The sequence below is a fragment of the Leptopilina heterotoma genome, unplaced genomic scaffold (genome assembly GCF_015476425.1).
Source record: "Leptopilina heterotoma isolate Lh14 unplaced genomic scaffold, ASM1547642v1 Lhet_281, whole genome shotgun sequence".
Lineage (NCBI taxonomy): Eukaryota > Metazoa > Arthropoda > Insecta > Hymenoptera > Figitidae > Leptopilina > Leptopilina heterotoma.
The window spans coordinates 463,224-490,926 of NW_025110988.1; the positions used below are offsets into that span (position 1 = coordinate 463,224).

The 27,703-nt window shown below is 22.6% G+C and overlaps 2 protein-coding genes across 2 annotated transcripts in view; both read left to right on the forward strand.

Moving 5' to 3' along the window:
- The first annotated feature begins 521 nt into the window (after positions 1 to 521).
- LOC122504182 (dynein beta chain, ciliary-like) lies at positions 522 to 26,185 on the forward strand. Its single transcript, XM_043615120.1, has 10 exons — positions 522 to 732; positions 15,605 to 15,844; positions 16,135 to 16,367; positions 16,883 to 17,148; positions 18,075 to 18,481; positions 20,730 to 21,157; positions 21,461 to 21,702; positions 22,199 to 22,466; positions 25,857 to 26,093; positions 26,153 to 26,185. Exons 1-10 carry the CDS (start codon positions 522 to 524, stop codon positions 26,183 to 26,185), a joined length of 2,565 nt encoding a protein of 854 aa, XP_043471055.1.
- Positions 25,959 to 27,703, forward strand: part of LOC122504169 (dynein beta chain, ciliary) — a 77,320-nt gene continuing 75,575 nt past the window's right edge. The window contains exon 1 of the mRNA XM_043615102.1: positions 25,959 to 26,715. Coding sequence (XP_043471037.1) covers positions 26,358 to 26,715 — 358 coding nt within the window. The 5' untranslated portion in view covers positions 25,959 to 26,357. The remainder of the gene's footprint in view (positions 26,716 to 27,703) is intronic.

Here is a 27,703-nt window from a genome sequence, read left to right on the forward strand (position 1 = left end):
TTATTTTCAAAAATTGTCATAAATTCTTGGCAAACTTAATTTATTTTTGAAAATTTGCCTCCATTCACAAGTTTTTTTTATAAATTGCTTCGATATGATTCAATTATATTCATAAATAATAATAAAAGTCTGTCCAGAATTTTAATTATGTTCAAAAATTTTAAATGATTCTCGTCAACAATTCAATTATTTTTATAAATAAAAAAATTCTTTTCCAAAATTCTATTATTTTCAAAAATTCTTGGCAAATTTCGTAAACTATGAATTTACCACGAATTCTAAATTTCTAATACAAAACTTTCAATTTTTTCTATTTTTGACAATAGTTTCTTTTTAAATAACTTTTAATTCTTGAAAAAAATAAATTTAAATTAAATTGTTAATTATTATTAGAAATTATTTAATGAATATTAAACTATAAAATTTTGATTGAAATAAATTTTTCTTTTTTTCTAAAGAAATGTAAATTTTGCGAATTTTTTAATTAGCAATATTTAATTAATTTTAGAATTGACCAAACAATGTCGGACTCTGAGAGCAGTATCGACAGTTTTGAACTGATGAAAAGGAATTTGAGTATGGAAACTGGCGAATCAAGATTTACAAAGAATGAAAATAACGACAAACTTGAGGAATTTGAACTACTCTTTCGATCGATGATGGAGTCTCGTGGTCCTTCTCAAGAGGATGAGGAGGCGCCACAAGAGGAAGTGAGCGACGAGAAAAATGCAGGTAATTTTTGTCTGTAACATTTTTTAAATTTTCAAAAAAAAAAAAAATATTTATTATTCTTTTTATTCAATTTATTCAATTAGTTAGAAAAAATAAACTTTTATACAGTTTCTGTAATCAATAAAATTAACAATTGGTTAAGTTAATACAGAGAAAATATAATTTAATATTCTATACTTTATCTCTGGAAAAGTATAAATTCATATTATGTATTTAATTGATTAACAAATGATTTATTTAAAATTGAAAATGTAAACGTAACTCTATTTCAGTAACATTGGAAGCATTCGAAAATTGATTTACGGTTTGTCACTCAATTTAAATGAAATCCAATACACAATGGCAGGATATTTAATACCTCGTTTTAATTAAATTCATCGGAAAATCTTTCCCTTCGTCAATAAATTTCAACGAATTAATAAGTTAGCCAACTTTTCAATTCAAAATTTCAACAAATATTTATTCAATTATTTGGTTAAAATAAATATATATTATTTTAATTTCAAAATATAATGTAATATTGTAAATTGTAAAGCAAAAATAGTAACTAAAAAATTTTGCACTTATCTTCTAAAACCTACTATTTTACTATTTTTTACGATTTGGATACTTTTTATTAGATTTGTGACTAATATTTGAAATAAAAAAAAATTTCTCTAAAAAATTTTAATTAAATGCTTAGAAACAATTCTGAAAATGTTAATATAATTCTTTCAAACGATTCAATTATTTTCAAAAATGTTTCGAAATTCTATTAATTTCAATATCTACTATTTAAAAACAAACTTTACCAAAAGACAATAGTTAAAAAAATTAGTTGAAAAAAATTTTTATAAAATGCTTTGCAAACATTCAATTAGTTTCCTAAATAATAAAATTCCCATAGGAATTCAGTTATTTTAAACACAATTATCATAAAATTTTTCATTTAAAAGTCAGTTATTTAAAAAGATTTTTTATAAAATTCTTTGTAGGAATTTAATTAATTTCAAAAATTTGTCGAAATTCAATTCTTTTCAAAATGTACTTTTTAATTAAATTTCTCAGAATAATCCAATTATGAAAAAAAATTTTTTTTTAATAAAATTCGTCTCAAGAATTTAATAATTTTCAAAATCTATAAAATTTTTTGAAAAAATTCAATTATTTTCAGTACAATTTGTATAAAATTTCCCAAGAGAATTCGATTGTTTAAAAAATTTTTTCTAATAAAATTTGTCTCAGGAATTCAATTATTTTTATTTTTAAAGGCTATAAAATTCGTCGAAAAGAATAATTCAATTTCTCAAAAGAATGTAATTATTAAAAAATTTTTTTTTTATAAAATTCGATTCAAGAATTCAATTATTTTCATAAACTATACAATTCTTTGAAAAAATGCAATTATTTTTAACACAATTTAAATAAAATTTCCCGAAACAATTATTCAATTATTTAAAAAAAATGTTTTAGTAAAATTCGTCTCAGGAATGCAATTATTTTCATTAAATTATAAAATTATTCAAAAAAATTCAATTATTTTCAATACAATTTGAATAAAATTTCCCAAAAGAGTTCAATTACTTGAAACACAAATTTCATAAAATTTTTCGATAAAAAACAATTATTTAAAAAGATTTTTATAATTTTATTTATAAGAATTTAAATAATTTCAAAAACTTATCAAAATTCAATTCTTTTCAAAATGTACTTTTCAATCACATTTCTCAAAAGAATTCAATTATGAAAAAAAACATTTTTAATAAAATCCATCTGAAGAATTCAATTATTTTCAAAAATTATAATAAAATTCTCGGCAAAATTTCAACTATTTTCAAAATTATTTTAATTAAATTTTCCACAGGAATTCAAGTATTAAGGAAAATTTAATAACATTCTACGAAAACATTCAATTATTTTCATAAATAATACAATTTTCACAGGAATTCAATTATTTAAAACACCATTTTCATAAAATTTTCTGATAAAAATTAATTATTTAAAAAGATTTTTATATACATTTCTTGGTAGAAATTTAATAAATTCAAAATTTTGTCGAGATTCAATTATTTTCATTATTTACTTTAAATAAAATTTCCCAAAAGAATTTAATTATTTAAATAAAAAATTTAACAAAAATATTCATCTAAAAAATTCAATTATTTTCAGTAAAATTTAACTAAAATTACCCAAAACAATTCAATTACGTAAAAAAAAATTTTTAATAAAATTCTTCTCAGGAATTCAATTATTTTCATAAATTATAAAATTATTCAAAACTATTCAATTATTTTTAATACAATTTAAATAAAATTTCCCAAAACAATTCTATTATGTAAAAAAAAAAAATTTAATTAATTTCGTCTCACAGGAATTCAATTATTTCCATAAATTATAAAATTATAAAAAAATTCAATTATTTTCAATACAATTTCAATAAAATTTTCCAATACAATTCAATTATTAAAAAAAAAATATCAATAAAATTCGTCTCAAGATTTCAATTATTTTCAATACAATTTTTGTTTCAATCTTAAAGCTACTTTTTTTTAATTAATTATCGAACACGAAGCCTGAATATAGTAAAGAAAAAATATTTTAGTAGTAAAAAATAATAGTAAAAAAATATATAAAGTAAAATATAGTAAAGTAACACCTATATATATTAGTAGTAAAAAATAGAAGTAAAAATATAGTAAAGTATAAATATACTAGTAGTAGAAAATAATAGTAAAAATATAGTAAAGAAAAAAAAATTAGTAGTAAAAATATAATAATATATATTTACTTATATTAGGTATAATAAATATATATTATATTAAATATACTCTTTCTAATTTTTCTTTTTGCATTTTTTTCCTTACAAAATAAAGTTTTGTTTACGGGACTTTATAATGTGGAACCATTCTTTTTTTCCCTACTTGCTTTTCATTCATTTCTCTTTTTTTTCCCGGCTTGAGAATTTAATGTAAAGAAAAAGAGAAAAGAAGAGGAAAAAAAATGAAAAGAACCGAGATTGCGAGTATATATGTATATATATATATATATGAATTTTTTCGCTTTCAATATCAACATTCTTTGCTTGCGCCGAATTCAAGGACCTTTTGCGAAAAAGTTGGATGGAGAATTTTAGAAGAGGCTAAAAATATATAAGAAAAGGGAGCGAAAAAAGAGCAAGGGAAGAAACTTACTATGTACTAGAGAACCTAGGTATAACCTGTTGAGAGCATCGAAAAATAGGGGGCGAGTTAAAGAGACTAAAGCAGGAGAAAATTGAGAGTTTGCAACTTAACTTGGGAAATTTTCCAGACGCTCCACTTGCCAAGGGCATTAACCAAAAGGAAAGTAGCTAAATTGGAGGAAGAAAATTTTACCCCATTCCTATATATAAAGATTAAGTCCTACCGGAATGAATAGAGGCATTTTTTCCTTGGATGAGGAAAATTTGCAAAAAAGAAGTTAAAAATTAGGAGAAAATTTATTAAGTTTTGCTTTGTAAATAAATAAATATGCAAATACAGGGTTGCGAGAAAAATTTAATTTTGTTTTTCTCTGATTTCCTGACAAAATTTTGCCTTTTTCTAGAACCCTAAAGAATATTCTGATTCACTCTCAAAGATACTGAAAAAAAATGTTTTCTTACATTAATTTAATTTTAATGTAAAATTATTCGAAAACAATAATACCTTTTTTTATTGTAAATATTTCACCATTATTATTTTTACATAGAAATTAAGATTTTCAAAAATTTTAAATTCAAACTTCTTCAAAATTATTTTCATTATCTCAATTCAATTATTATTTTCTAGAATTTTTATTTATGAAAATAATTGATTGCAATGTTATTAAATTTTTTTTTTTAAAATTGAATTCCTTTGGAAAATTTTATTAAAATAGTAGATGAGAATCATTGAAATGAGAAAATTTTTTGAAAATAGTTGAAATTTTGCCGAGAATTTTATTATAATTTTTGAAAATAAGAAATAACTGAATTTTAGAGAAGAATTTTATTATTTACAAAGATAATTAAAATTTTGACGCGAATTTCTAAAAATTTTTGAACATAATTGAATTTCTGCGAAGAACTTTATTACTTTCGAAAATAATTGAATTTCTTCAATCATTTGTAAAATTGAATTAATATTGAAATATTTAAGTAAAATTATTCATTATATAATTTCTAAGTAATAATTTTATGATAGTTCTTCAAGAATTAAAATTATTTAAAAGAAATTATTGTCAAAAATAGAAAAAATTGAAGGTTTTTTATTAGAATTCGTGGTAATTTCATAGTTCATGAGACAAAGAAAAAAGTCACCAACATTCAGAATATTCTTATAAATTCTAAAATTTAATAAAAAGAATAAAATTTTTTAGGTAATAAAATAAACATTATTTCGTATTTAATTTTTTGCTATGAAACAATGTTGATACATTTTTTGTTTCAATTTAATATCATTAAAAAAACTGTCATTCAAATATAAAAAATTAACAATAAAAAACAGATTTTTTATCGATAAAAAACAATTGTGTCTCAAACGCAGCTTTGTAATTTTAAAAAATATTGTCAAAATGAAATAATGAATTTAATGAAATTTTGTTGATGTAATTTAATTTATAATGCTTTTTTGGGGGGGAGGAGGGCGAAAATAATGTATTACTTTAATTATGATTCTGTCAAGGGATTCCACTTGACAAAATTTGCGCAAGTTACGGTTGGAGGTCGTTTTGCAACACAATTCTACTCGGCAAAACTACAATACTTACTATCATGCGGTTTCCTCCGCATTTTATGAGTTTAATTTAGAACCAGACGGTCTGGCTCTACATTTGAATATTCTAGTTTTGGTTGCCCGCAAAATTTAGGAGTCACTTTGGTGTCATGAAATTTGTGAAATTCATTCGCTTATCTAACAAACAGCTGTTGCAACAAAATTTATGCAAAATTCAATTTTCGAAATAATTTATTCGCACAGAAATATTTATATATGTTATAAATATTTATAACTTATTATTATTTATTATTTATTATTAATTATTAAGTTATAATATAATATTTAATAACTATTTATTTTTTATATATTTTTTCTGTAATTTTCATATTTATTTTTGCTAGGTAAATAGCAGCAATGAAATATTACATTTATTTTTATTTATGTTCTATTTAATATTTATCTTTATTATTTATATTAAAATGCAAATAAGGATTTTTTCTATTCCATATTTTAATTATTTTATTTTAGTTGAAGAATTTTTTTTTTAAATTTCCTTTTTTTGAATTTGAAACTCGATTTGGAAAAATAAACAAATTTTATCCTTCGTAACAAAAAATCAGTCGTTATTATTTTTTTTTTTTTTTTAGGAAAAATTAATGAATTCTCTCTCGTCATATGTGAGGGGAGAAAAGAAAAGGAAAAAAAAGACGAAATCGATAATTTAATAACCGTGGATATATGCGAGGATTCGTTGTGTTTTATGTATGGCTATGGTGCAAAATATAATCGATTGATTTCATTTTCCTATATAGATGGTTGCCTTGTTTTGTTTCATCCCTTGTCCATATATATGAGTGTGTGTGTGTGTTCAGTAAATCCCTCCTGGTGAAAGCCACACGCAATTAATTTTTGTCCCTCTCAATTTTACCAATCGGTAATTTCGAAAACGTTTCGCGAGTACAGAATGGCAAAGAAATAAAAAAAAAAAAAAAGAAAAAAAAAAGAAAGAAAAGAAAAGATTCGTTGATCCTTCTTCAGAAATAATTTTTTGTCCACCTAAATAAACTTAATTTCCCTCATTGGCTTCACTGAAGAGAAAATAAGCCCCTTTCACATTGACCTTTCATTTAGGAAACCATAATCTCTCCTCAAAATAATAATTTCTCATTTTCTCTCTTATTTCTTCTGATGAATAAATCTGTTTTTTTTTCTTTTGCAATTTATTAGAGTAAGGAAAATTACAAAATAATTATTTTCATAAACTAACATTCAATTATTCAATAAATTATTTATATTTGTATATAAATAATTTTAAAAAAAATCTTTGAAATTTGGAATTTTTCATGCTTTTAACTAATAATTCTATAGAATTAATATTTTAAAAAACTTTTTTCAAAATTACAATACTGCGTGTAAGACGATTTCTAATTGAATTAAACGTAATTTTTATTGACTCGAATAATAAATAAATACTAAATAAATTACGTCAATATTGAATATTCAATTCAATAAAGAATATTTAAAAAGTAAAAACCTTCAGACCGAACTTATTTTTTCTTCTGAATGAAAAGAATGAAATCTTTCTTAAATTTTAACAAAAGAAAAAAATTTATAAAACAGTTGAAAGTTACGATTAGGATTAAATTAACAGAAATAAATTGCCCTCGAAAAAAGTAGAAAAGAAAAATAGAAAGAAAGATTAAACCTTTGAAGTTAATAAGAGAAAGTGAAGTGTCGCCAGAATGTCCTCGAAAAAACGTTCGCCAGCGTATTTTTAAAAAGAAATTGACGAGCACAGAGAGATGAATTGATAGGCAACTTTTCTCATCGAAGCCGAAAAGCGAATATTTCACACGAGAAGTGTTCAAAAAGTGAATAATGCGTGCGGCAAAGAGTGAGAGAGAGAGAAAGTGCGCATTTCGAGAGTGATTTCTTATTTAGAGGCTTTTGAACTCAATGTCATTTTTCAACCCCGCAATCGACTCCACCGGTAAAGCCTCTCTTCCGGTACCTTTGGAACTTTTTTCTCCTTTATACACCTTTATACACATATATTCGTATTCTAAGGGGAATTCCCGCACTATTTTTTTTCTCTTTTTTTTCTTTTCTTTTCTTTTTATTTTTGGGGAAAGCAAATGCGAAATGTGCTTTTGGCATGAAACTGTTTCAATTTTCTTCATGGGAAACCTTTTTTCTTGACGCCAGTTAAGTGCACTGCTTTACTATCAATCATTTTAAAAACAGAAAGAGAGGAAACGGAGAAAATGGATATAAAACACGTCAGTGGGATATTCAAACTTTTATTATCGCAAAATCTGACCGGAAAAAATTATTTCTTTACCAAACTTTTCGAATTTTGAGAATTGAGAAAATAGACTGAAATGAATAAGTATTTGTTTTCTTGTTTCTTTTTAATTTGTATTTTATTGGAAAATGTTATTTTTGACAATTGTTTTTGTTTCTAAGTAGAAAAAACAATATTTCGTCAGACGGAAATAATTTCTAAGCGCAGATAAATATATGAGGTACATTTTTAAGCATAGAAAAAAATACTTTAAACCTTCTATAAAAGCTTTATTTTTTTAATTTTTCTAGTAATTTTTTGAGAGGAAATTAATGGTAAGAAAATATTCTGACACGTTTTGGTTTTTTATTTTTCTTAAAAATTGATAGAATTTACAATCCATGTGTAATTTTGCAAAAAATGTGTTTTTGTATCTATAAAAAAATTACCGAATGAAAAAATTGATTTTTTCAATTTTTGAAGCATTTTTTTAAGAAAAAACATTGTTTATAGATAGAAAATGCTTGAAAAATTGTAAAAATCAATTTTCTCATTCGACAATTTTTTTATAGATACAAAAACACATTTTCTACAAAATTAGGGATGGATTTTAAAATCTATCAATTTTTGAGAAAAATAAAAATCTAAAAAGGATCAGAATATTTTTTTACCATTGATTTCATCTAAAAAAAATTACTATAAACATAATTTTATGGAAGATTTAAATAATTTTCTTGACATAGTTAAAAATGTAGTAGAAGTCTTTCTTTAATTATCAAGATAAAAATTAGCTTTTCAAGTATAAAAACTAATTTTATTAATCAAAATTTATTTTTATAAAGATAAAACAGTTTTGGCATTTGATTTTAATTTTCTAAGTAGAAGAAAGTAGTTTGGTCAGACAAAGACAATTTTTTTAGTGTATAGTTGAAACTCTCCATTAAACAGAATTTTTTTTTCAAAATAAAAATTTAAATTAAATTATTTTTCATGAGTTATAAAACTCTTTGATAAAATCCAAGTATTTTCAATAAAATTAGAATAAAATTTCTTGATCTAATTAAATTATTTTTAAAAAGTTGACCAAAACTTTTTGATACGATTCACTTATTTAAAACACCATTTTCATAAAATTTTCCATTAAACATCAATTATTTAAAAAGTTTTTTATACAATTCTTCGTAGAAATTTAATTAATTTCAAAAATTTGTCGAAATTCAATTATTTTCATTAACTACTTCTTAATAAAATTTCCCAAAAGAATTCAATTATTTAAAAAAATTAATTTAATAAAAAATTCGTCTCAGGAATTCAATTATTGTCATAAATTATAAAATTATTCAAAAAAATTCAATTATTTTCAACATAATTTGTATAATCCCAAAAGAATTTAATTATTTAAAAAATTTTTTTTTGGATAAAATTCGTCTCAGGAATTCAATTTTAAAAAAAATGTTTAATAAAATTCGTTTTAAGAATTCAATTATTTTCATAAGTTATAAAATTCTTCGAAAAAATTCAATTATTTCCAATAGAATAAATAAAATTTCCCTAAAATAATTCAATTATTTAAAAAAAAAAATTTTCAATAAAATTCGTCTCAAGAATTCGATTATTTTCATAAATTATAAAATTCTTCGAAAAAATTCAATTATTTTTAAAACAATTTGAATAAAATTTCAATTAATTAAAAAAAAAACTTTTTTAATGAATTGTCTTCGAAAAAATTCAATTATTTTTAAAACAATTTGAATAAAATTTCAATTAATTAAAAAAAAAACTTTTTTAATGAATTCGTCTTAAAAATTCAATTACTTTTATAAATTATAAAATTTTTGGAATAAATTCAATTACTTTTAATACAATTTAAATAAAATTTTCCAAAAGAATTCAATTATTTAAAAAAAACTTTTTTAATAAGATTCTCCAGAATTCAATTCTTTTCAATACAATTTGAATAAAATTTCTTGATGGAATTTAATTATTTTTAAACAGTTTAACCAAAAATGATAAAATACAGTTATTTTTAAAAATTGTAATAAACTCTTCACAAAAATATTAAAATATTTTCAGTACAATTTTTTATAAATTCTTCGTACGAACTTAATTTTCTTCGAAACAAATTAATTTGTATTTTTACAAATTTTATTTTAATTATTTTGATCTTTTATTTTCATAAATAATATAATTCTCACATTAATTGAATTATATTTACGTATAATTATCTCAAAAGAATCCAATTAATTAAAAAAAATTTCATAAAATTCGTCTCAATATTTGGTATTAAAATATGCAAATTATTATTTTTTTTAAACATTGTCATTTCATTTTTAATTGCGTGAATGATATTAGCTTGTATTTTTTATAGAAAAACTCTTTAGTCAAATAAAAATAATAAAATGCAGCAACAAAGTCAGTTTTCTTCATAAAAGAAATAACTTTAATATTATTAACAATATTTACACTGAGAAAACAATATATTTAAATCAAACATAATTTTTGAATTAAATTCAACAAATTAAATTTTTGAATTAAATTCAATAAATTAAATTTTTGAATTAAACATAATAATTTTGATTAAATAAAAATAACGTTTATAATTCAATTATAAAAAGCAAATTTTTTTGGTTGCCTACTTATTTTTGAATTAAAAAAATCTTTCTTCAGTGTATGTAAAAAAAGGTTTTCTATTAAGATTTTCTGAAAATAATCCTCATCGACATAGTGAATATTGACAATTTAACCCAGAAAGTGTAGTAGTTGCGCAATCTGGCCAAACGACGTGACAATAATGGAAGAAAGATGTGTCCTACGAAATGAAACGTGCAAGGCCTCTCGTACACGGTAAAATGAACAGGGAGGATTAAAGACGAGCGTCTGTATATATATATATATATATATATTTAGGAGTCGAGCGAGGGTATATGGTGGCCACCATCTGGGAACATCATATCAAATATTGACCAATGGGCGTATCGGCCTTATCAAAATATTATTTAATCCTCCGAAGGGATCGCTTATGAGTTCCTTTGTCTCTCCATCTAAGACAATGGATTTTAACCCTGCATTGTTTTTTTCTCTCTTAACTTTCATCAAACAATAAATTTTTCACTTTAAAGGCTTTTTTTCCTGTTCACGATATTTTTATGGGAAAATTTCTCTTTCGATTTAATAATAATTGTTTTTCAATTAAATTTTTCGATTCGTCGTTCGATTATATTTTTGTCATAAAAGTAGAAATAATAATAATAATAATAATAATTAGAAATAAATATAAAAATAAATTTTATTCTCTCTATTAAATTTAGAAGAAAACTCAGAAAATATTTTTTTAATTCAAAAATAAGTATAGCCAACTAAAATAATATGTTTGATTTAAAAATATTTTATAATTTAATTAAACGTAATTTTTATTGAATAAAACTTATTATATGTTGAATCCTCGGTTGAATCAAAATTATTATGTTTAATTTAAAAATCATTTTTGGTTGACTGTATAACAAAGATAATTATGCTTGATTGAAATATATTGTTTTCCCAGTTCACCATTATTTTTAATTACATCCAGAAAATAATTTAAATATTCCATAAAATTGTTTTTTTTAATATTATTTAAAGAGGAATTCAATGTTTCTGAAATAAAATTGATCAGAAAATATTTTGGCACTTAAACATTTTTTTTTTAACCAAAAGTAAAATTTTGTTCGTAAAAATTGTTTGATTTTTTAGAAAATATATTTTTGTATCCACAAAAAAGTGCCAAATGAAAAAATTGATTTTTACTATTTTTAGAGCTTTTTTTAAGAAAAAAAAACATTGTTTTTAGGTTGAAAATGCTAAAAAATTCCATTGTTATCCAATTTTTCTAACAGATTTTAGAAAACTTTTTATTAAAAAAAATATATATAAAAAAGATATTGATTTGAAGTTAGTTTGAAAAATAAACAAGTGAACTAAAAATAGTAACAGTAAAAAAATACTAAAAGTAAAAAACAGTGAAAGTAAAAAAATACCAAAAGTTCAAAAATACTGAAAGAAAAATAGTAATAGTAAGAAAATATAGTAAAAGTAAAAATAATAATATTAAAAAAATACTAAGAGTAAAATTAGTAATAGTAAAAAATATTAAAAGTAAAAATCGTTGGTTATAATAAATAAATAGTAAAAATAAAAATAGTAATATTAAAAAAATACTAAACGTAAAAATGGTAATAATTATTTTTTCATTAAAAAAAAAATTTAAAAAAAAGATAAAATTTTGATTTGAAATTAGTTAGAAAAATAAACATGTGAATTTTGAAGTAAAAAAATTGAATAATAAAAGTATTTTTTAGAATTCTAAAAACTAAGAACTCAGCTTTTTTCTAAAAGAAAAAAATGCTTTAAAACTAATAGAAATAAATTTTATTTTTCGTCAATTTTTTTGTGGATACAAAAAAAAATTTTTCTACAAAATTACACTGAAAAAAAATTTATTTGATTGAAATAACCGAATATTTGACTATCAATTAAATATTTACTTGAATTATATAATTGCTTCCTTTATTTGAGTCAATTAAATGGTTCAATATATATTTACTTCAAATACTAAAATTATTGGTTTAAATAAAATTTAAATGATTTAAATAAAAATTTCTTGACTTAAATAAATATTTCTTCACTCAAATAAATATTTCTTGACTCAAGTAAATATTTATTTCATAATAGAAAAGTAATCGATTATTTGAATCAAATAGATTTTTTCAGTGTACACATTGTTTTTCAAAATCTACCACTTTTCATAAAAAATAAAATTTCAAAAAGGGTAAAAATATTTTCTGATAGATTTTTTTATTGACTTCTGAAAAAAATTACTATAAAAATAAATTTCTGGAATATTTAAATGATTTCAATATTATTATTTTTCAAACCTATTTTCATTATTTCAAATCAATTATTATTTTCTACAATTTTTAAATTTTTTTTATGAAAATAAATTAATTCCTTAAAAAAAATTTTATTATTTATAAAAATAATTGAATTATTGCGAAGGAATTTATAAAAAAATTTGTAAATAATTGAATTCCTGAGAAATTTTTATATGAAAATAATTAAATGTTTGCGTACTATTTTTGGGAATTTGAAATTGATTTGAAAATAATTGAACTTTGAGGAAGAATTTTGTTATTTATAAAGATAATTGCGATTTTGACGAGAATATTTTTTAAATTTAAAAGAGAATTGAATTTTATGAGAAGAATTTTATGACTCTTGAAAATAATTGAATTTCTGCAATTATTTGTAATTTTTCCAAAATTGGATTTTTTCTAATGTTTTCAACAAAAATTTTGAATTATAAAGGTTTAAATTCTATTATTTTTAACATTGTTAATTTTACCGCAAAAAGTTAGTAGCGCGAATTGTTGCTAGTATAATTAATAAAAATTCAGTAAGTTACTCACTGCTTTTTGGTAAAAAGAAAAAAAATATTAAAGTCCTCTCTTCGCACAGCTGAACTTGTCGGTACTGAAAAATATTTTTATGGTTTCGTCATTTGCCACTAATACCAAACAAAATGTTCAACTCCTGGTACCGGTTGACACTCCCCATATATGCTTTCTTCATTCCTCATGAAATTCACTCCAGTATTGTTTCTCAATTTCTGATCGAAACTTCGATATTCCTCCCCATTGGGAATTTAAATTTACGAAAATTTCTCGTTTTTTCTCTAGAGAAAATCTATAATTAATAACTTTCGTTTTAATTTTCTTCTTTTTAGTTTTTTCTCTTTTAGAAAAAAATTGTCTTTTTAGTTTACAAACATTTCAGTTATAACTAAAACAGTATGAGATCGAAAAATTCAGACGGTGAGTATAAAAAGGTTTTTTTTTTTTGAGGAATTTTTTTTTTTAATTTTGTGATGCGACCGCATTGGCGATAGAATATTTTCTACTACTGGATTGATTCGCGAAATACCAATGTGAATATGATATGATATTCTGTGTGCAAAACGCGAACTTATGATCGCGTGCAACGTCAATTGTTTTTGCCAGAGAATATTCTGCGGTTTTCGTGACATTAAGATTGGTAAAGTATGCATTAAACATAGAAGGCACACGATCATTTCAGAATGACTGAATTTTGGTTTAACGGTCGTACTTTCTGTGCCTGGTTATTTGACCCTATTGCCTGGTGATTATAATGAAACAAGTGCATTCATTTTTATATTCTCAGTGTTTTACGATCAAAGCTTTGAAAAATACACTTTCTTTCTGGTTTCAATTTTTGTGACATAAACTTTTTGATATTTCTCTTTCAAAGTGTTTTTGGTTTTTTGCTGTTTTGATAATTTTCTTCTCTTAATTTTCATTTATTTTTTACTGTTTTTTTTACAATTGTTATTTTTTTTTAATTTTTACTTTTATTTCCTATTTTTTTATTTTACTGTTTTATTTTACTTTTTTATTTTTGAGTCTCGTTTAATATTTTCTTTTCATTCAAACTATTAATTTTCTTATTACTTTTTTAAAATTTTTATATTCCTTTTTTATTTTTTTACTTTATTTTATAATTTTGAAAGTCTAAATTTTCGTTCAATAATTTGTTTTCTTTTTAGTTTCTTTTTTGATTGAAATGAAAATTTAAGTTTTATAGTAAATTGAAATTTTATTTAATTTGCAAATTTTTTATTTTAGTTGATTTTAAATAAAGAAAATATTTTTTTTCAATTTTGACTTTTCTTATATTTTTATTTCTCTTTCTAATTTTTAGAATCTAGATTTTCGTTCAATATTTTCTTTTCTTTCAAACTATTAATTTTCTTATTACTTTTTTAAAACTTTTATATTCCTTTTTTATTTTTTTACTTTACTTTATAATTTTGAGTGTCTAACTTTTCATTTAATAATTTCTTTTCTTTTTAGTTTCGTTAATGGTTGAATATTTAAGTTTTATTTCAAACTGAAATTTTATTTAATTGTCAAATTAATTATTTTAGTTGATTTTAAATAAAGAAAATATTTTTTTTTAATTTTGACTTTTCTTATATTTTTATTTCTCTTCTAATTTTTAGAATCTAGATTTTCGTTTAATATTTTCTTTTCATTCAAACTATTAATTTTCTTATTATTTTTTAAAAATTTTATATTCTTTTTTTATTTTTCTACTTTACTTTATAATTTTTACTTTTTTGTATTTTTCTTCTACTTTATAATTTTTCGAGTTTAGATTTTCATATATTATTTTATATTCTTTTTGACTATTTTTTCCAAAATTATTATTTTTTTTGAAATTTTTGCTTTAATTTTTTATTTTATTTTATATAATTTCTAGTCTAAATTTCCACTTAATATTTTCTTTTCCTTTAGTTTCTTTTTTAGTTGAAAATTTAAATAAAATTTAAATTTTCAAATTGAAATTATATTTCATTTACAAATTAATTATTTTAGTTGATTTTAAATGAAAAAAATATATTTTAATTAAGATTTTTTAATTATTTTAATTTTAATTTTTAATTTTTAATTTTTAGAATCCTGATTTTCCTATAATATTTTATTTTTTTTTTTGACTATCTATTCTTTTCCTAATATTATTTTTTTAAAGTTATTTTTCCTTTCTTATTTGTTTATTTCACTTTATAATTTTTAGATTCCCGATTCTAGAGTTTCGTTTAATATTTCCTTTTCTTTTTAGTTTTTTTTTTTGTCTGAAAACTTAATTGCAAACTGAAATTTTATTGAATTTCTAAATTAATTATTTTAGGTAATATTTTAAAATTTAAATATAGACAATTTTTTTTGTGAATCGAGTAAAATGTAAAAAGAAATAAGTGAAAAATTTTAATAGTGATAGTAATTTTTTCTTTTGACTTAATAATAATTTTTTTTTTATTTCTACTATTTTTCCCTGTGAAAAGAAATGTCGGGTCCGGAAAATCCGACGGATTTTCGCTTGGAATTCATTGGATCGATTGTGCAAAAATCGTTGAAACTGAAACCGGAAAAATGGGGACGTTTACTGTTGACTGAAGAACATCGAAATTGTGTTTTGGATTTTTTGGACAATCCAATTCCAGCTGCACTTTTCGTTGTGCTCACGCCAAATGCGCAATTAATTCCTTCTTGTGGATTTCCAATTCCATGTCAAAGGACTAAAGGTAATTCCTTTTTTTTTAAATTTCAAACATTATTCAAAAGTAATTAATTTTTATTACATTGACAAAATTTTTTAAAAATTTTATCATTATTTTAGCTGATTTTGCGCTCTTTTTTTTAAATTAAAAAAAGTGTTGTTCAAACCAGAAGGAAAAAGGAGAAAAAAAAGAAAGATAATATTAAAAGGATTTGTAGAAAATAAGAAATTGTAGTAAAAATAAAAATATTATCAATTTTTTTTGTAGAACAAAAAATTAGTTTTTTCTTTTCAATGAAATTTTTTTTTCGTCAGGAATTTACACGATAAAAGTGAAGATATCTTCAGTGCCAAACGATCAGAATGGATGTTCGTCAATGCTCATCACCGGTGACTTGTCTCACCGAGTGGTCGACGAGCTCGCCACTCTCGTCGACAATATTTTCTCTCCTCTCCTCAGTAAAAAAGAGAATCACAAAAATCTTCCGGAAGTGGCACTTGAGGACATCAATAGACACGTTTATTCCCTAAGAGGAACCCTTTATCAAGTAAATTCTTTTTCGAGAATAATGATTTTATCTTTTTTCTTCCAAAAAGACAAAAAAAAATTTTTTTTACAAAAAATGTGTTATATTTATAATATTTTACCTATTGATAATATTTAGCAAATAGTATTATTAATTTTATATTATTATTATTTATTTCTTATTTTTTTCCTCTTTTACTGTTCTTACTTTTACTAAAATTTTAATTTTTTGACTATTATATATTATTAATATTAATATATTAATAGTATTAAAAATATCAATAATAATTATACAGATTAATATATTTTATTACTAAAAAATTAAACAGAAATGTTTTTTATTTGAATTATTTTTCTTTAAAAAAAAATTTCTTTCCTAAAAAATAAAATCTTTTTTCTTTATTTTCCACTCTTTTTTTAATTTTTTTTTCCTCTCAAAAAATTTTATTAAACAAGTTTCGAGGGAAAAATAGGAGTTTATATACGATCACGAAATAAGTGAAAAAATGCTGTAAATAAATATGATTTTATTGCCAGGTCAAGGGTCAGGTGAATGGAAGAACTGTACTTCCAATGCCAGCAGGTCTCGAGAAAGTGTCAGAAGTTGAAAGATTGGTTACCACCGAAGGACCACAGGCGGTCGATTTATATCTCAAAAGTTCAATAGAAGGTGTGGTGATTAAATGGGCTTATTTGGTGAACGATGTCGTTACACAAGAATCTGGTTCGGCTTTTGAAAATGGACAAAATCCCACTCCCGACGTTGAAATTGAATTTTGGAACAAAAGACTCGCAAACTTGAGGTTTCACATTTTTTTTTTGCTCTTTTACTTGAAATTCCAAAATAAAAAAATTAATTTTCTATCTTGTTTTATCAACTTTTAGGAGAATGAATTAAATATTATTTTTTATAATAATAAGAAATAAGTAAAAATACCAAAAAATAGTGAAAGAAATAGCAAAAGAATAAATAGTAAAAAAATACTAAAAGTAGAAAAATAGTGAAAGTAAAAATAGTATGTACCTAATATTAAAAAAAAAATAAAATACTAATAAAATACTAAAAGTAAAAAAATAGTGAGGGTAATAATAGTAATAGTAAAAAAATACTAAAAGTAAAAAATACTGAGAGTAATAATAGTAATAGTAAAAAAATACTAAAAGTAAAAAATAGTGAGAGTAATAATAGTAATAGTAAAAGAATACTAAAAGTAAAAAATAGTAAAAGTAAAAATATCAATATTAAAAAAATACTAAAAATAAAAAAAATAGTGAGAGTAATAATAGTAATAGTAAAAAAATACTGAAAGAAAAAAAATAGTGAGAGTAATAATAGTAATAGTAAAAAAATACTAAAAGTAGAAAAATAGTAAAAGTAAAAATATCAATATTAAAAAAATACTAAAAGTAAAAAAAAATAGTGAGAGTAATAATAGTAATAGTAAAAAAATACTAAAAGTAAAAAATATAGTGAGAGTAATAATAGTAATAGTAAAAAAATACTAAGAGTAAAAAATAGAGAAAGTAAAAATATTAATATTAAAAAATACTAAAAGTAAAAAAATAGTGAAAGTAAAAATATTAATAATAGAAAATACTAAAAGTAAAATTAGTAATAGCAAAAAATAATAGTAAAGTAAAAATACAAATATAGTTAAAAAGTACTAAACGTAAAAATTAATGAAAGTCGTCTAAAAAAATAAAATAAATGAATAACAAAAAATTGCAGATACATTTTCGATCAATTGCGAGAGGAGCGAGTGAAGAAAATGGCGAAAATTTTAGAGCTCACTGAAAGCGCATATTTTCCATGTTTTCGAACGCTTTTCGAAAATATTGTCTCATCATTGGCCGAGTCGAAAGAATTGTCTCTCTATTTATCGCCATTGGCAAAATTTTTCAAATCCATTGAGGAAACTGATTTTGCCGAGGCAAAACCATTAATGGCAATTGTTATTCATGCCGTTGGCCTTGCATGGGCGAAGACAAAATATTATCAAAACTCGTCAAAATTAATAATCATGCTGCGTCAAATTTCTAATTTGTTGATTCAAGAAGCTCGACGCTTTCTCGATCCAACGTTAATTTTTCAGAGTGACGTTGATGAAGCTCTACAGAGGGTTCAAGTTTGTCGAGGTAATTTAAAATTTTAATTAAAGTAAACCATATCAACACCAGTGGAATTCATTTTCCTTTTTGCTTACACAATATATATATTTTCAAAGTAAAAGAAAATTTTTTTTCTGTTTTCTTTTTCTTTCTATTCGATCTTCTTTGTTTCTTTTTCACTTTTTTTCTTTGCTCCCATTTTTTATTTTTTTGTTTCTTTTTCTATTTTCTTTGTTGTCTTTCCTTTTTTCCTGATTTTTTTCTTATTTAGCTTCTACCTCCTTTGTTTCCTTTAATCCTATTTTCTTTTTTTCATCTTTTTTTAATTTCGATTATTTTCAATATCATCGATTTTTTTTGTTTTTTTTTCCTGTTTTATTTATTTTCTCTTTTCTTTGCTTCCTTTTGCTTTCTATTTTTCTACTTTTTTCTCTTGCTTTTCTATTTTTTTCTTTCATTGTTCCTATTTTCTTTGCTTTCTTTTGATTTTTTCATTTCTGATTTCATTGTTTCTTTAATTCTTCGTTTCCTTGTTTTCTATTCCTTCTTTTTAGTTCTTTTCTAATTTTCTCTGTTCTTTTTTCCCTGTTTCATTTATTTTCTTTTTTCTTTGCCTTCTTTTTCCTCTTTCTGTTTTTCTTAATTTTCTATTTTTCTTCTTTCTATTTTCAATTTTTCCTTTTTTCTTTGTTACCATTTTTCTTTTTTTTCCCTTTTTCTTCTTTTCCTACTTTCCTACTTTCTATGTTTTTTTATTTTCATTTTTCTTCTTTTAGTTTTAGATTATTTTCTTCCTTTTCAAATTTATTTGTTTTCTTTTATCTTATTTTCTCCTTTTTCTCTTTTCCTATTTTTTATTTTTATTGTTTTCTATTTTTTTACCTTTATTTCCTATTTTTTCCTACTTTCTCATTTTCTTTCCTTCTTTTGTTTCATTTTTTTTCCTATTTTCTTTGTAATTTTCTTCTAATATACTTTTTTCTTATTTTTCGTGTTTCCTTTATATTTATTTTTGTTATTACCAAATTTATTTACTTTGTTCTTTCTTATTTTCCTTTTTCTCTTTTTTTTCTTCTCCTTTTTACTTTCTTTTCTTTTTATTTTCTGCTTTCATTGTTTCTTTAAATCTTTGTTTCCTTTTATTATATTTCTTCTTCTTATTTCCTTTCTAATTTTCTTTGTTATTTTTTCCCCATTTTATTTATTCTCCTTTTTCTTTGCCTCCTTTTTTTCATTCTTTTTTTCTACTTTTTCTTCTTTCTTTTTTTCTTGATTTTCTATTTTTATTCTTTCATTGTTCCTATTTTCTTTGTTTTCCTATGATTTTTTTCATTTCTGATTTCATTGTTTCCTTTTTTTCTATTTTTTCTTTTTATTTAATTTCTAATTTTCTTTGTTTTTCTTTTTTATCTGTTTTATTTTTCTTTTGCTTTCTTTTTACTTTTTTTTCCTATTTTATTTTGTCCCCTTTTTTTATTTTCCTACTTTCTATGTTTTTTATTTCTATTTTTCTTTTTTTAGTTTTACATTATTTTCTTCCTTTTTAAATTTCTTTGTTTTCTTTTATCTTATTTTCTCCTTTTCCTCTTTTTTATTTTCATTGTTTTATACTTTTTTCTCCTTTTTTACATTTTTTCTTATTTCTATTTTCTTTGTTTCCTTTGTTTCCTTTTTTCTCATTTTCTTTTCTTCCTTAGTTTCATTTTTTTCCTATTTCCTTTGTAATTTTCTTCTCATTTTCTTTTTTCTTATTTTTTGTGTTTCCTTTATATTTATTTTTGTTATTTCCAAATTTATTTGCCTTCTTCTTTCTTATTTTCCTTTTTCTCATTTTTTTCTTCTCTTTTTTTCTTTGTTTTCTTTTTATACTTTTTTCCATTCTCATCCTTTTTTCCTATTTTCTTTTTTTCTATTGTTTCTATTTTCCTTTCCTCCTATTTTTGTTGCTTTCTTTGTTCTTATTTTTTTCCTTCCTCTCCTGTTTTATTTTTCCTTTGTTTCCTTTTTTTCCTCTTTTACTTTTTTCCTATTAGCTTTTAATTTTCCATTGTCTTTTTTTCTTTATATCACTATTTTCCTATTTTTCTTGTTCCCTTTTGTTAATTTTTTTTCTTTTCTATTTTTTTGTTTTTTTTTGCTATAATTCTTCCTGTTTTCTTCTTTTCCTTTTTTCTCTTCTCTTCTTTTCCATTTCCTTTTCTCCTATATTTTCTCATTTTTATTCTATTTTTTTTTCTCATTTTTAATTTTTCTTCCTTCAAATAAACAATTTCAGACGTTCTCGAGGAATTTAAAAGGCAATTTGAATTAAGAAAACATGAGCCGGGAATGAAAGAAGAAGCGCCACCGTGGAAATTTGATCCAAATGTGATTTTTCAACGTTTAGATGCATTTTTGAAACGATTGGCAAATATTGAATGGCTTTTTTATACAGTTTTGGAATTTTCAAAATTGGAAAAAGTCGAAGTCGGCGGCATATTGGGAAGGTCGTTGAGTGCAAGAATTGTTAGTGTTTATAAGGAGTTTCAACAACTTTTCACATCATTCACAACAAGATCGACCGATGTACTCGAACCAGACGACGAATCATTTGCCATTGATTGTGAAAAATTCAGTTCTTCAATTATCGATCTCGATAGTAAATTGGCTTCTATTTTGTGTCAAGCATTCGACGATTGTCATAATTTAGAAAGTGTCTTCAAGGTACGAATTTTGTTACAAAAATATTATCAAAGAAATAAAATAAAATCGAAAAGAATAATTAAATTAAATTAAAATCCAATTGAATTAAAATTAAAAGTGAATTGAATTAAAACTTTAGGCAAAAATAATAGAATTAGAGTAAAATTAGAATAGAATTAGAAATAAATTAAAATTAGTTTAGAAATGATAACATAAAATTTAGAAAAAACTAAAATGAATATTGAAAATAGAAAAAACTTCTTTTTGCATTTATTTGGTAATTTTCCGGTTTTGGTGATTTAGAAATAATATATTTTATTGCAGTTGATAAACATTGCGGGATCAGTTTTAGAGCGTCCAGTGATTTGTAAGCAGTTCACGAAACGCTATTCACGTATCCTGGAACTGTTAAAGCATGAGCTGACTCTGATAGAAGTCCTGTTTAATCTGGGTTCACGAGGAGCCATGAGTAACCTTCCCCCATTGGCTGCCGGTTTACAATTTACGAGTATGCTGAGGCAGCGAATCGATCACCCAATTCAAGCCTTCAAATCTCTCCAGCATCCGTGAGTTATCAAAAATTTATCAAAAAAAAATACCAATTTTCTCTTATTTGACAATATTATCAAATTTTCACTCAAGAAAAATAGTTTGAATTGATTAAAAACTTTTTTTTCTTTTTCTCCAATATACACCAGGGAAAGAATTTAATGAACTGACAACTTTTTTTCCACAAGACAAAAACTAGAAAAAAAAATATCTTATCTGACCAAATTTATCAATGAAACTAATACTGATACAATAATTAGAATAAACAAAGATTTTTCTGACTAAACCTTAAAAGACATAAATAGAAATTTTTAATAAATATTCTATTTACTTATCTATTTACTAATATATTCCGAATTCGATAAAATTTTTTCTTATTAAAATTAAATTTTACTACTTTTATAATTGAAAAATTTTCTGACTCCTCACTATTAACAAACTTGTCTGACCAAATTTATCTTCGACTACTTAAAAAATAGTTACAGTCTAATTACAATTTATTTTATTGTGCAGGATTGTTGAATGCGATGTGGGTAAAGATATAATAGTTCGATATGAGAGATTAACGAAAATATTGAATGAAAGAGAGGATTCTCTGTTTAATGAATGGTTAATAATCGTTCCGAGATTCATCGATAAAGGATTAAGTCGATCTCTACTAACGAGAGACACAGTTTCCGTTTTGAGTTTAAATTTTGATCCGGATTTACTTGCTGTTTTGAAAGAGGTCACTTATCTCATTCAAATGTGTGATAGAGAAATTCCAAAAATCGCCCTCGAGGTACTTCACAATATATTTCTAATTTATTTTAAATGCAAGTTTTCAATTTTAATTTACAAAAATATACATAAATTTTAGAATTTAAAGAATTCACTCATAAAGTACATAATATTAAATATTCTTGTTTATTATTATTAAAAAATTTAAAGAAAATTTTTTGCAAGAACTACATTATTCTCATAAATAATAAAATTCTTTAAACCAATTCAATTATTTTCACTACAATTTTAATAAAATTTCTCTAAAGAAATACAATTATTTTTAAAAAATATTAATTAAATTTGATTATTTTCAATAATTTTAATATAAATTCAATTATTTTCAATAGTTTTGATGAAATTATTTTTAAAAAGTCAACATTTTTAAAGTTTTTATTAAAATTTCTTCAAAAAATTCAGATAAAATTCTTTGAAACAATTTAATTATTTTTTATGATTTGTAAAATCCTCTTCATGAAATCAATTATTTTCATAAATAAGAAAATTCTTCGCAAGAATTAAAATATTTTTATAAACGCAATAAAATTCTACAAAAGAATTCAATTATTTTCTTAAATAATAAAATGCTTCGGAGGAATTCAATTATTTCAATACAATTTTAATAAAATTTCCCGAAAGAATACAATTATTTTTAAAAATATTATTTAAATTCAATTATTTTCAAGAGTTTTAATAAAAATTCAATTATTTTCGCAACAAATTTCAATTATTTTCAAAGTTTTCAATTAAAATTATTTTAAATAATTACATTATTTTTATGAAATTCAATGAAATTCTTCAAACAAAATGTAATTATTTAGAAAAACTCTAATTAAAATGTTTAAAAGATAAAATTCAATTACTTTCCAAATTTTCAGTAATAATTATTTTAAAAAAACTTCATTATTTTCAAAAATTTTGAAATAAATTCTTCAAAACAATTTAATTATTTTAAAGAATTTTCATAAAAATCATGCCAAGAATAAAATTATTTTCAATACAATATTAATCACATTTTCTCGAAACAATTCAATTATTAAAAAAATTGTTTATGAAATTCTTGAAATGAATTCAATTATTTTCAAATTTTTTTATAAATACTTTAGAAGAATTCATTGATTTTCAGTACCTACATCGATAATTTAATTATTTCTGAAAATAATTGAATACCAGAATAGAATTTTATTAAAACCTCTTTAAATAATTCAATCCCCGCAAAAAAATTTATTATTTCTACAAGTAATTGTAGGGGAATGTAGTCAAGGTTGGCCTACTGTCTAGGTAGGCCACTCGCGTTTTTTTGTCAAGTTCACTAGCGCCACCTACGCGCATTTTTGTCGAAGCTTGTCTTAGTGAAACCTAACTTTTTGTTCAATTACATTTTCGGAAAATCGAAAATTGTGTTTTCTGTGACGTCGGTACAAAAAAAGCTCAAAAAAAGTTTTGTGCATAATGTGAAAAACCATTAATAAAAGATAAAAAACAAATTGAATCGTCAAGGCAAGTATGCAGAAAATTTGTGGGACTCATGGTTGAAAGGAAAACAAAGTAAAAAATCGAATCCCGAAACGTATTTCTTTATGGTTACAACAATTCGGTAATGTTACTTACTGTCAAGGTCGGCCACTATGTGTTTAAAATGCGCAAAGTTGAGGACGAGCTACTTCATTTGCAAAAACTGCAATTCTGTATAACTCATAATATAATTGATCATCTTATTAATATTTTTATTTAATTTTATTAATATTTTAGTGCAAAACTTTTTTTTATTTATATTTATTTTTTTATATTGTTTATTGTTATTATTTTGTTATTTCATTAAGTTACAAACTGTAAACAATAAAGAATCAATTTTCCGTAACTCCAAACATGTTATTTTATTTTTTAACGATTAATGCCCTTTGAATTTTAAACATGGCCGACCTTGACTGTAATGGCCAACCTGGACTACAAATTTTTTTTTTTTTAAATCTTTATAACTTTTTCATTTTTAAACCTGTCAATTTACTTTGTACAGAAAAAATGTTCCTATTAAACAGGACTTTCCAACCATATACTTCAATTGTCCAAATTCATTTTTAAAAAAAAGTTATAAACAAAAGTCAAAAAGGTGGCCGACCTAGACTATGTTCCCCTATTTATGCAAAATTAAAAAAAAAATTGAGTTTTTGAGAAAAATTTTATTAAAATTGTATTTAAAGTAATTGAATCCCTGAGAAAAATTTACTATTAATATTATTGAATTCTTTCGAAGAATTTAAAAAAAAATGTTTGAAAATAATTGAATTTTCCCTGGAATAAAATTAAAATTGGATTTAAAATAATTGAATTCCAGCAAAAATTTTATTATTTTTAAAAATAATTGAATTCTTGAGTTAAATTTTATTAAAAGTTTTTTAAATAATTGAACTTCTGTGAAAAATCCAATTACTTTTTTTAAATAATTGAATTTTCTTGGAGAATTTTTACATTATTTTAAAAAATATTTGAAATTTTCGAAGAAATCAATTAAAATTGTATTGAAAATAAGTGAAATCCTGATAAAATTCAATTATTTTATAAATATTTTTATAAATACTTTAGAAGAATTAATTGATTTCCAGTACATCGACAATTTAATTATATTTCTGAAAATAATTGAATTCTTGAATAGAATTTTATTAAAACCTCTTTAAATATTTAAATCCCTGTGAAAAATTTATTATTTCTATAAATAATTGTATTTTTGCAAAATTTAAAAAAATAATTGAGTTTTTGAGAAGAATTTTATTAAAATTGTATTTAAAGTAATTGAATTCCTGTGAAAAATTTATTCTTATTAATATTATTGAATTCTTATGAAGAATTTTAAAAAAATGTTTAAAAATAATTGAATTTTCCCTGGAATACAATTAAAATTGTATTTAAAATAATTGAATTCCAGCAAAAATTTCAATTACTTTTTTTAAATAATTGAACTTCTGTGAAAAATCCAATTACTTTTTTTAAATAATTGAATTTTCTTAGAGAATTTCTACAAGACTTTTAAAAATAATTTCAATTTTCGAAGAAATCAATTATTTTATTGACTAAAGTATTTTATTATTACAATTATTGAAAATAATTAAATTCTTCGTAAAATTCAATTATTTTCAAATTTTTTTATACCTAAATACTTTCCAAGAATTTAATGATTTTCAGTACATTAATTTAAAAATTTTAAACATTTAAAAAGAAAAATTATTTTAATAGTTAGGAAACAAAAAAGTAAATTGCAACTAACTTCAAACTGCGAACAAATTACCGAAATACAACGATTATTCATATAGATTTATATTGTTATATAAAAAACATAAAGTCTGCAAAAAATAAAAGAATTAAAAATGGGGAAAAATGGAAAAAATTTATTTATTAAATTAAATTTCTAACTCAGGTGTCGGAGGCGTCAGAAATGTTTCGCAACTATCGAACATTATTGGGAGGCACTGTGATATCGTACAACAATATTCGCAAGACATCCCGTCGCGTTGAATTTCATCTGATAGAACATGAGGTCGCCAAAGTAGATTCCCTCGTGTCTCGAGGTGAGAAGGAACTATATTGGAAATCCAAAGGCCTCAATGATTATATAAGTGAATTAGGTTCTCTGGTGGAAAATCTTTGGGGTCGGGTAAAAGCGAGTCAAATCAATGTCGATAAAATTCAAAGTATCTTTGAGTCCTGGATAAGAACGCCCCTAATCGAGAGGAAGGATCATCGTAAAGATTTACTTCTATCGCTTGATGAGAGAGTGGAGAAAGTTTCAAAACGTTATAAAGATATCAAAAATGCAGCCGACGAGATTCATTCGCTGTTGGGGGAAAATCAATTGTGCTTTGAAATTACTGACACTGATAATGAGGCGTGGAAGGAGTATGTGGCATTTATTGACGATATGGTGATGGAATCGTTGAGAAAAACAGTGGGTTGTAGTCTTAGTTATCTGGTGGAAAATATGGATCCAGTTTCGCAGAGGGAGCCATTATTTGAAGCATCGTTAGAACTTCGTGAACCTGATCTTTATTATGTCCCTTCATTAGAGCCTGAGGATCCCGATGGTTTGGATCGTTTAGTCACTGGATTGTTGACCGATATTATTGGAATGTCCACACTTGTGCCACGTCTTAAGAATGATAAACCATATGCTGATGAATTGGAAGACGATGAGGATATTAAGTCAATGAAGGAGGAAATTCTTTTTGGTGTTAATAGAGCAATTGAGGAGGCTATGGATTTTTGTGGTGTATTTGAAGGTATTTTTGTTATCTGAGAAAATAATATTTGGAATAAATAAAAATTTCTTTTGGTTCTGCAATTACTTGGTAAACATTGCAGAACCAAAACAGAATTTTTATTCTGTCTGACTAAACCAAATTTATACTACTTATAAATTTACTAAATTCCTGTAATTAGATAATTAAAATAAATATCAAATTGTCCCCACGTCGAAAAATTCCATGGAATTTCCGTGGACATTCAGTGAAAATTTTGCAAGTTTTATATTTTGATATTATTTTAACATTTTTATTATGATTATCACTGTAAAAAAAAGCTGATTTCGGTATTAAAATAGAACTAAATTACGATTTAGTACCAAAATTGGTACTTTTTGAAAAAATAAAAAAAAAATTGAACTTTTCTTTTTACAGTGTAGAGTCTAATAATAAGCTTTGTTTTAATTTATTTGCAAAACTTGAATGAAATACGCATTTTGCAAAAAAATTGCAACCAAACTTATTATTAAACTCAAATCATAATAGAAATGTCAAAATATTATTAAAATAAAAAACTTCCAGAATTTCCCTGACTTTTCCCTGATTTTCAGACAAAAGTTTCAATTTTTCCCTGACTCTAAAGAATATTCTGATTCACTCTAAAAATTATAAGATACTCAAAAAAACTGTTCTATTACATTTAATTACGAATTTTTTTAATTGTAAAATTATTCCAAAACACAAATAAATTCTTTTTTACATAAATATTTAAAAATTATTATTCCATAGGAATTAAGCATTTCAAAAAATTTCAAATTCAAACCTTTATGATATTTGACAACTTATAAAAATTATTATTATAAAACATGAAGATATCGATAACTCCGAGTCAAAGACTCGGAGTTATTGTTATCTTCATGTTTTGTAATCATTTAAATTTACATAAAATTTTTCCAAATAAAATTAAATTATTTACAAAAATTACAATTTTAGATAAATTCCTCGAAAAATGTAATTATTTTCAAAA